A 9,741-nucleotide genomic window follows, 5' to 3' on the forward strand; every position below is an offset into this window, starting at 1 on the left:
TCCTCTTTAACTTGCCACGCTCCTTGAAGATGTCCCCAATATCCTGTGTTTGGTCTTCATTGCTCCTCTGCATGTCCGCACTTGTGGTTTTAAAATCTCAACATGGCAAGAAAAATATACTACTAGTAATACTCACGCATCTTGTGGGCAACATTAAAGCACTCGTATGCCATGTTAGAGCATCTCCAACAGAATCGCAACGCGCGGCGCTTTAAAAAAGCGTTTACACTGCTCAGATCGAGAAGTAGAGATAGAGAGTAGATGATAGTTCTCAGCATAGATCGATAAAAAAAGATTATTCAACTACTCCTCGTCGTCTGACTCCTCCTCGGTGATGTCCTCCTCCGACGTCTGACTGCAGGCGTGAAGATACCGATCGTCGTCGGATTCCCAGGGCGACGCTGCTCCTAGCCTCATGTTGAATTGAGCGTCCGCTTTTCGCCTACACTTGTCCTTGCGATAGGCGGCTTGCTCCGCCCTCCTCTTATCCCTCTCCGCCCTCCTCTGCTCGTAGAACTCGCGCTCGTTGATGATGTCCTGTGGGAAGCATTGGCGCCACAGTGCCATGGCTTCCTCGTCCATCTCGGTGACGCCGAGACAGTGCTCCCGCCTCCAGTTGTCTCGACGATCCTCGTCGGTGATAAGCCGCGGCAGAGGCGCGAGCTCCTGTGCCCGCTCCCGCGTCGGCACATTGGGGAAGTTCAATGTTCTATGAGGCCACCGGAGGCGCCACGCCGCCGCGTCGTACGCGCGGGCGGCCTCGTTGGCGGTGTCGAAATTGCCGAGGCCGAGGCGCATCCCGCGGAACCGGATCTCGGTGGAGAAGCTACCGGAGGGGCGCGTGCAGATGCCGCGGTATCCCCAAGTTTCCCAGCGACGCGGCAGCATGGTGGCGTGGCGAGGCGAGAAAGAGCGGGGAGAGAGCGGTGGTGAGGCATAGAGCGGGGAGAGAGCAGTGGCAAGGCATAGGGCGGTGGGAGGGCGTTGGATTTTATAAAGCGCGTCGGATGCCGCGCGCCAAAACTAGCGCACGCCCGGATGCCGCGCGCCAAAACTAGCGCACACCCGGCCGCTTTTTCCCGCGCACGTGCAATCCTTTCCCGACGTCTCTACTATCTCTACTCTCTTCTCTACTGCTATATTTATTTTATATTTAATATTTATCTCTACTTCTCTACTCCCTATTTTTTCTCTCTACTTTTTCCCTACTCTTATAAAAAACAGAGTTGGTGATGATGGTGTTCCTGCCATCCTGCAATATAGGCCATCCGATTTATATCCGATGGATAGGAAGGAAACTGTGGCAATTTTGCAAAAAGATACCCACACCCCTCTCCGCATTTGCAAATAAGGCATTCCCTCGTTCATCCTTTTCTCCCACAAGATAAACTACTCATACAAATGTATCTTGATGCGTGCAACGCATGGGCATCTTGCTAGTTCTAAAAAACTATCCATCATTTGCCACACTACTGGTTGCAGATGAAATACCTACCCAAGCACATCACGATACGGGAGCGACACACAATTACAAGCTGATATTCTGTTGGACAATGGAGGCTATAACCAATTACTTTCACGGGAACAATAGCACCCAGGAAATTTGAAGGGTAGGTATGAACAAAATTGGAACTGCACATGTACTGCTAAGTGATTCAATACACACATTACCAATCGAGGAGGAGAACGATGGTTGCGGCGACCTCTGTGAGTCATGGTCGGCAACGGGAGCCAGTTCATTGTCCACGACGGTGGTGCTTCTGCGCTTGGCGTCGGCTTCCGGGAAGCAGATCCGAGACCATGGAAGACGGTGCCGGGGAAGAGGCTCCGTGTACGACGATGACGTTGGACCGGCTCCAGTGCAGCATACGGGGTCGTCGATGAGGCAGATGCGCTGCGGTGGACGAGTGCACCGATGTAGAAGGGGAGGAGCACAAAGGCTGCGGTGCCGTGGAGAAGTCTATTTTGCTGTGGGGATAGAAAATGGGGAGTATTCAGGTGTACTACTCCGGGTGCCGGGGTGGGGTTTGCTGGGTAGGGTGAACCTGAAGTTACGAAAACAGCCCCCTACCAACCGTCATCCGTAGGCCTGTTCCGAAGGCTATGATGGTAACTTCCCACTGCTCGAATCAGGGTCACGGGAGATTTTCCCGCCGACCTCAAAATTTTGTGACATTCAACTCCCTGTGTGGCGTGTTGGGTGATTCGGCTAAGCAGCTAGCAAGTAGTACTAATAAACTCTGCATATTAGGTTTGACCAAAGTCAGACTTCCTAAAGTTTGACCAAGTTTATAGAAAAATATAAACATTTACCATAACAGATATGTATGATGTGAAAGTACATTCAATAATGAATCTAATGGTATTTATTTGTTATTGTATATGTTAATATTTTTTGTCATAAACTTTCTGAGAGTTTACAAAACTTGACTTTGACCAATGCTAATACGCAGACTTAAATAAAAACGGAGGGTGTACACATTTGTTTTCTTAGTATGTAGTGAATTAATCATTTGTTGAAATTGTGAAATAAATATATTAGGCTACTGACTTCGAATGTAATGGTCTATACAATTCAATAGTTACAATCATTGTCGAATTCCAAGATGTATACGAGGTCTATAGTACTTCACAACATGCTCAAACTCGCATAATCCTAGTCAAATGACAATCAAAATGCATTTCATAGTTATTACTTTGTAGGATGCAACAAAACCAATAATAACTCTACATCAGCCATTATAAAAGCAACATTTTGAACATATCCCAATGTGTGAATGAAATGTGCAGAGAGAGCTTGCGAAGATGGAGCAGATAGGGCGGGAAAGATTGTATGTATGTGGACGAGAGAGTAGGAGACAAACCTAACAAAACAGAAAGAGGGAGATAGAGAGAGAAACAGAGAGGAAGAAGTTAGGTCTGTGAGAAAGATGGAGACATGTAATATACGTGAGATGCGTGTGCATCCCGATTTTGTACACGTGGAAGGAGAAGAGACAACAGGTTTGATGAGAGAGCTAGAAAAACATGGACGAGAGGGGAAGGATCTCGTGGGTTGAGGGATTGATAAATTTGTGCGGGGGAGAGAGGGATTGGTAATTTTGTGCGAGAGAGAGAGTGGGGGGAGGAGTCAGTCAGTCATCGTCACATCATCCTGCTTCCAAATGGCCCCGCATTCTCTAGCGTAGTGTGGTCGCCGTCTTCGATCTCCTCGATACCCTCTTTGAAGATTGAGGTGTTGTGCATGCTAGGGTGCGAAGAAGCACAAGCGAGAGTGGTCGCCATATAACCTTGGATGGGGATGAATTGTTTGCTCGGGGGAGGGGGTGTGTGTGTGATGTGTGCTGTGTGTGTGTGTCAGATATTGAGAGAAAACAAACCTAAGGAGATAAATGTGTGTGTATGTGACGGAAAGCTACTTGCTAAACAGGGTATTCACGAAGAGATTGTGCGTGCGAGATAGAGAGCAATGTGCGGGCCTTGAGGTGGGCAGGGGCCGGGTGAGGGTGTCAAAATGTGCACATTGATCCATGTGTTATATGCGATCGTGCGAGGGACGGACAAATCGAGAGAGATGGTTGTTGTGTTGCGGATGCTCCTCTCTCTCTCACACACACACACACACAAGTAAAATAGAAGACCGTTCTCTCATGTATACACAATGTATCGGCATATGTCTATGTCTCACTCATGCATGATCATTTGCACATTCACACCTCTCTATGTCTCTATCACACGCACACCGTCTCCACATTGCCCTTCCACCACGACACACATATGGACACATACACACGCACTCTCTCAATCACACACACAAGGGTTGTTTGGTTTGAGACAAAGTTTGCCTAAGATTGCCACACCTAAGGTTAGGCAAGTTTGACCAACTTAGGTGGGTGTTTGGTTCAAGCCACACCCTAGGCAAGCCACATTAGGGTCCCACATTACATACACTCAAAAAGTGTGGCAAGATTCCCTTAGGCTTGCCAACTTGTGGCTCTCATTTTGAAGAACTAACCTTAGGCAAGTGTGGCAACATTGTCTCTATGACAAGTGGGCCATAGGGGCAATAAAGTGTGGCAAGCCAAAGTGTGGCAAAAACCAAACACATGCCAACTAAACTGTGGCTGCCAAATTTTGGCTTGGCAAACGGTGGCTGGGAACCAAACAGCCCCAAAATTAGTATTAAAAAAACTAGGGCGCACCTAAAACCACCAAATCCAAATAAACACGAACTGCAGCTAAATTCAAATATATGGAAATATTGTAGCATCAAGAACTTTTCCCGGAAAAAAGTTGAGTAATATTCAGGGATTGTTTTCACACACACAAAAAGGTTCGGTGGATGTCCTTTGAGCGCAAAACGGTGATGCACCGTTCGATCGACCGCGCGGCCGCGGTTCACGCGCTTGCACATGATTCCATATCATGGCTGTCGTAACTAATAAAAGCGCTGCCTAAGTCTAATATTTACGTGTACTAGTACGGTTTTCTTTTAAGTTTGACCAACCCTATATAAAACTAAACTAAGCTCCCATACGCGCACTCATCAATATGCCGCCGCAGTTGCGCATGTCAGCGCCTGCTTGCTCCGGCCAACAATTTCTCGCCCATCACCGTCGTGTCGCCACCAAGCCGAAGGCTCGCCCGCTCACGTCGTCTGCAGTCCATCCTCGCGATGCCGCCCCGCTGCCAAGCACACGAGCAGTTGGTGGAGCCGCGTCTATGCACGCAACGTACGAAGAGGAGGACGAGCGCGTGCACCAGCACGCCGGCGAGGAGGAAGTAGCGTGTCATTGTCGTCTCCGCCCGCACGGAGGAGGCGTGCATGGTGGCTGTCGCGGCGGAAGCCGGTCGCGCACGCGTCGAGCCACAAACTGGGTGCGGGCCCGGAATCTACCTTCGAGACCTTGAATGCCACGTGGATCCTGCAATCTGAAGGAGCAATTTGGGTCAGTCGACTCTTGTGAGCCATTTGATGCAACATGGATGGCTAGAAGGGCTTCTTCAACCTCCGAAATAGATGCACGGTTCATCTTCTCAGCCCGCCACACGCCTAACCGCCTGCCGCCGGCGCCGCGCCCTCCCCTGAACCGCCTGCCACCGCCATGCTCCCCCCACCCGCGCCATCCGTTTAACCCCGGGCACGATCCATTTTTTTCCGGCGAACTGCATTCCACACCCAACACTCATAAGATAGATCATGGGCACCCTACCATCTTCTTCCTTCACTTCATCGAACTTCTTTCACAAATCGACTGACCCAAATTATACTACTAGTACGAACGTATTAACTACAGTAGGAACACGAAGATACGAGCAATAGTACCAACTGCAAGAAGAACAATAGTAAGACATAGTACTAGTACTACTGTATGTACTAAAGAGTTCAAATAACGAGAAAGAACATAAACATAGTTCTGTTGGGGCCTCAGCACAACACAACCTTGAAAATAAACTAAGCAACTAGTCCGCTTGACACTGCAGTAGAACCAGCATGAGCGACGGCACTGCCACCTACTCGGAGTCCGAGTCCACGTCCTCGACTTCGTCCTCGCCCCTCTTCCTCTTCGTCGATGCTTCTTTGCTTGAACCGGACACTGGGCTCTGCTTCTTCATCCAACCCTTGTAGATATTTAAACAAAGGTATGCATCCATTGCTGCGTACAAGATGTGATCTTCATCTAATGTCTTCGACTCCCATGCATGATGAAACTCGTGATGAGGTTTCTTCAGTTTACTGTACGAACAATCAATCATGGCTGCTGCCAGGGTTAGCATTGAAGGCTGAGAGGAGGACACCAGCCCTTCCTTATGGAGGTCTAAGGGGTCGCCTACAACAAGGCCTATCCGACCCAGGATTTCCTTGTTGTTCCTAAAGTCTACAGTAACGAATTTGACTCGGCCGCCCTTGAGGAACTTCTTAAATTCCTCGCACTCAACATCGGCATGGCATATGTGGTAGACCAAGCATAAGTCATGCACGCAAACCTGGATCATGGCGGGCTTCTTCTTCTCTGCCTCCTTTAGTTTCTTCTCGCTTCCCAGGACTATGGTGTACTCAACATCTAGCACAGCGACCCACTCATCATTTGAGTTTTCGAACATGCATTTGAAGCGAGCAAGGCATTCTTTCACCGTTGCAGAAGAACAGGTGTAGATGACGTCGAACTCATTGTCAGTGATGGTTCTAACGTTGTACTCACCGCCGATCATGGAGATTTGGGATGCCATGGATTTGGGAGGAGGGTTAGGATTAGTGGAACTGTCGTAATGTGAAAGGACGGGACGACTGGGATCGAACTGTTGTAAGGTACTGTACTAGTAGAAGACAGGGATGAGTAGGGCGTGCGAACGACATGGGGTTGCTAGCTTGCTCGGTGGATAAACGGCTGCAAGCCCCCAAAGACTTCTCGAGAACATGCGGGGCCCATTAGATGTCATGTCTACTAGACCCATATCGTAGGCCTGACGGTATAGCTTCTGCTTGTTCCCACGCCATGCCGGCTTGTGTGTAACTTCGATCAATTACGTCAACCGTCGCGCCTCCCACGACATTCGCCTCCCTCGCGCGGTCGCGCCCTTTGAGACTTCGACCGGCTATAAATGAGCAATTTTTTGCCTACTCCGCATGCATGATACTCCCTCTAGTCCTTTTTACTTCCGTTAACCGATTGCAAAGTGTTTGACCAAATTTATAAGTACTAAAAATATCAATATCTACAATATCGTTTCTTGTTTTGTGACATATCAACCAATAAGAGATGTGTGCGGTGCATGCTTTCAATGACTTGAGACTGCCAAACATGACATGCAATGGTTAGTTTATTGCATGCAATGCTATTAATCAGCAAAAAGACATTAAGTTTTCTCATTTTCCTCTCCGCCTTGGTCGCGGTGCACAACGTAGGATGATTTACACACCTAGACGGAGGGAGTAACCCAAATAAGCACCTCTTGGGTGGGTTAGATTTTTTTGGGTTAGTTGAGATCAAACTAACCCAAACTAACTCTAACACATGGATCCAAACAGGGCCAAGGTTAGCTATTAGAGTACTACTACCTCCCTTCTAGTTTAAAGGGCTCAATTCAAAATTTTGACCTACTCTTAGCAAGATAGAGGTGGTGGAATAGTTTTTGTAGTTCGTCACAAAAAATGTGTTTACCAATGTATGCATGAACACTAGTTACTCTAACCCTCCTTGTCTTCTTTAATTCTTTGCCACATCAGCATGTTTGCTATTCCCGTGTGCATGATACCAGCTAAGATACCACCATTATGGCCAGCCTTAATCATCGCATGCAATAATTTAGTGCACCTTGAAATATGAACATGTGTGGGGCGTGTATGTTTTTAATGACTTGAGACTATACCTAGCCCGACATGCAAGATGAGACTTATAATGCACCGTACCCCATACCTGCGGGAAGCCCGTTCGTCTCCAAATGTTTTCCTCTCCATGTGTGGAAACAATATGCCTGCCAGACTCTCCTTCTCCCTGCGGCGGTCCCACCACTCCACCCCGTGTGGAAAAAATCTGCATGCATGACTCTCCTCCCCCCGCGCTCGTCCAATCCGTTGTGACCAGCAATATTTCCACCCCTTCCCTCCCCCGTAATTTACTCCAACAAATATGCCCACGTAGCTGTTACTTAACTGCAGGTGCATTGGGTCACTGACATATGGGCCCAACAAGGGTCTGGCCCACATGTCAGTGACCCAACTGGACCTGCAGTTAAGTCAGTGCAGCTCAGTTCATATCTTACGTAGGTGTGCCACTGCTCGCTATAAATACTGCGCCTCCCATGACATCGCTATCTCCTCGCCCTCACGTTCACGTTCATGGCTATCTCCTCCCCCTCCCTGGCTCCCTCTCACGTCGACCACCATGGCATCGCCCCTCCCAAGCCCTAGGCACCCCTCGCTGCACCGCGCGGACGGTCACGCGTCGCCGTTCTGTTCCTTGCCGCCACTAGTCGAGGAGGACGCGTCAGTGTTCCGCTCCTCGCCACGACGCGACGCGTCGCCGTTCCGTTCCTCGCCGCCACTAGTCGCAGAGGACTCGACAGCGTTCCGCTCCTCGCCGCGACGAGTCGAGGTGGACGCGTCGGCGTTCCCAATCTTGCCAGCACGCGCGTCGGAGGACGTCGGCTCCCCGCTATGAGGAGAACGCCGCGCCGCCCGCCAAGCCCCCCAACCTTGAGGAGCTTTGAAAAGAAATGGATGTCGCCTTGTGGGAGGCTTTGCCTCCAGCAGAGCACGCCAAAATAGAGGCGGAGAAGAAGGCCGAGGAAGAGAAGTGCATCACGGAACGAGCTGCCTGGGAGGCCTATGTCGCGTCCGAGAGAGTCAGGCAATTGGCTCTCTGGCAGAAGGCTCGTGCGAGGGTCGTGAGGGTGGCGGAGGACGCCCATGCCGACGCCCTGAGTGCAGTCGGGCCCAAGCGCCTCATCTACGCTTGGCGGTACGTGGACCGGGTGCACGCTTCCAGTGAGGAGGAGTTCCTGTTGGCGCCGGATCACCACACAGGTGAGATCGCGCTCGCCACCGGCAAGCTGCCAATCATCACCTCGCGAGTTGCAAGGCTGAGGAAGAGGCGTTGTGTCGGTACGCTGGAAACGGCCGTGCACCAAGGCACTCGTGGCATGCCACAAGCGCTTCTGCGAGCGCCGTGGCTTTTAGTAGGAGTATAATTTTTGGTTCGTAAGGCGATCTCATTAGTTTTGGGACGCAAATGATAAATCCCGAACGTTCAGGAATTATTAGCGTCCTTAATTAAGTATGTCAAAGGGAAAGTTTGGAAACCTTGTGTATTCGTACGCATTTTGCAAGTACGTGCATATAGCACAAACTTTACTATATACTATCACACTACACATGTCTCTCTATATATGCTTGCAGATTGTGCTACTCCCTCCGTCCAGGTCAATAAGTCATCTTTGGTTGTGCACCGTGACCAAGAAGGAGGGAAGACTTATACACCTAGACGGAGGGAGTACTACTATTACTTATGTACGTGCAAATGCACGTTTTAACATTACGGTGCGGTTTTTGTAAAAGTAGAAAAACAGCACTAGTCAATCTTGTGAAATGATTCAATGCAAAACAAATGCAAAAATGCTCGTTTGATTGTTTAATTTTAGCTTCCTTCTCTGTGGTTATTTCTCTGTCGTACTTTGTACGGTGTATCTCACTGGTTGGAAAGGCATGCAAATTCCCAAACCGCTTCCTACACCCTGTATCGAATTTGCCTAACAAGTTGTGCCGTGCAATTGGAATTCCAACTTGAGTACTACTACTAGTAGGAGTACCAGGGGCCAGTTCTTTTAGGCTTCTAGATTAGCAATCCCATAACTACTACATCCGTCCTGGTTTATTGGTCCCCATTGTAATCGGTGTAAAATTTTGATCATAAATTTAACTAATGAAATGTTTGTGCATGTCACATGCACTAACATTTTATTAGTTAAATCTTTGGTCAAAATTTAGCACAAATTACAATGGTGAGGAATAAACCAGGATGGAGGTACTACTTGTAGTAGTTTAGAAGCCCAAATAAATGAGTGAGGCGCCTTAATGTTACTCCCCACTGTGACTAGTCTTATGGGAAAAGCTGTGGAAGCCGCCAAAAGAACTGGCCTTAGGAATAGTAGCTAGGGATCGAGTGTGCGAGATGAACCGGAGAAAGTAAATGCAAAGAGATGAAATGCAAAAAAGACAGAGGGATGTGATGGTTGCTTGTC

At 48.9% G+C, this 9,741-nt stretch overlaps 1 protein-coding gene across 1 annotated transcript; it reads right to left on the reverse strand.

Moving 5' to 3' along the window:
• Positions 1-303: 303 nt before the first annotated feature.
• LOC125546842 (uncharacterized) lies at positions 304-888 on the reverse strand. Its single transcript, XM_048710958.2, has one exon. The coding sequence runs from the start codon at positions 886-888 to the stop codon at positions 304-306; it is 585 nt and encodes a 194-aa protein (XP_048566915.2).
• Positions 889-9,741: the final 8,853 nt, after the last annotated feature.

This window comes from Triticum urartu, chromosome 3A, assembly GCF_056163025.1.
Source record: "Triticum urartu cultivar PI428250 chromosome 3A, HENAU_Tu73, whole genome shotgun sequence".
Taxonomy (NCBI): Eukaryota; Viridiplantae; Streptophyta; class Magnoliopsida; order Poales; family Poaceae; genus Triticum; species Triticum urartu.

Coding starts and splice junctions, on each gene's coding strand:
- LOC125546842 (XM_048710958.2), bottom strand. CDS start 888: ATGCTGCCGCGTCGCTGGGAAACTTGGGGATACCGCGGCATCTGCACG.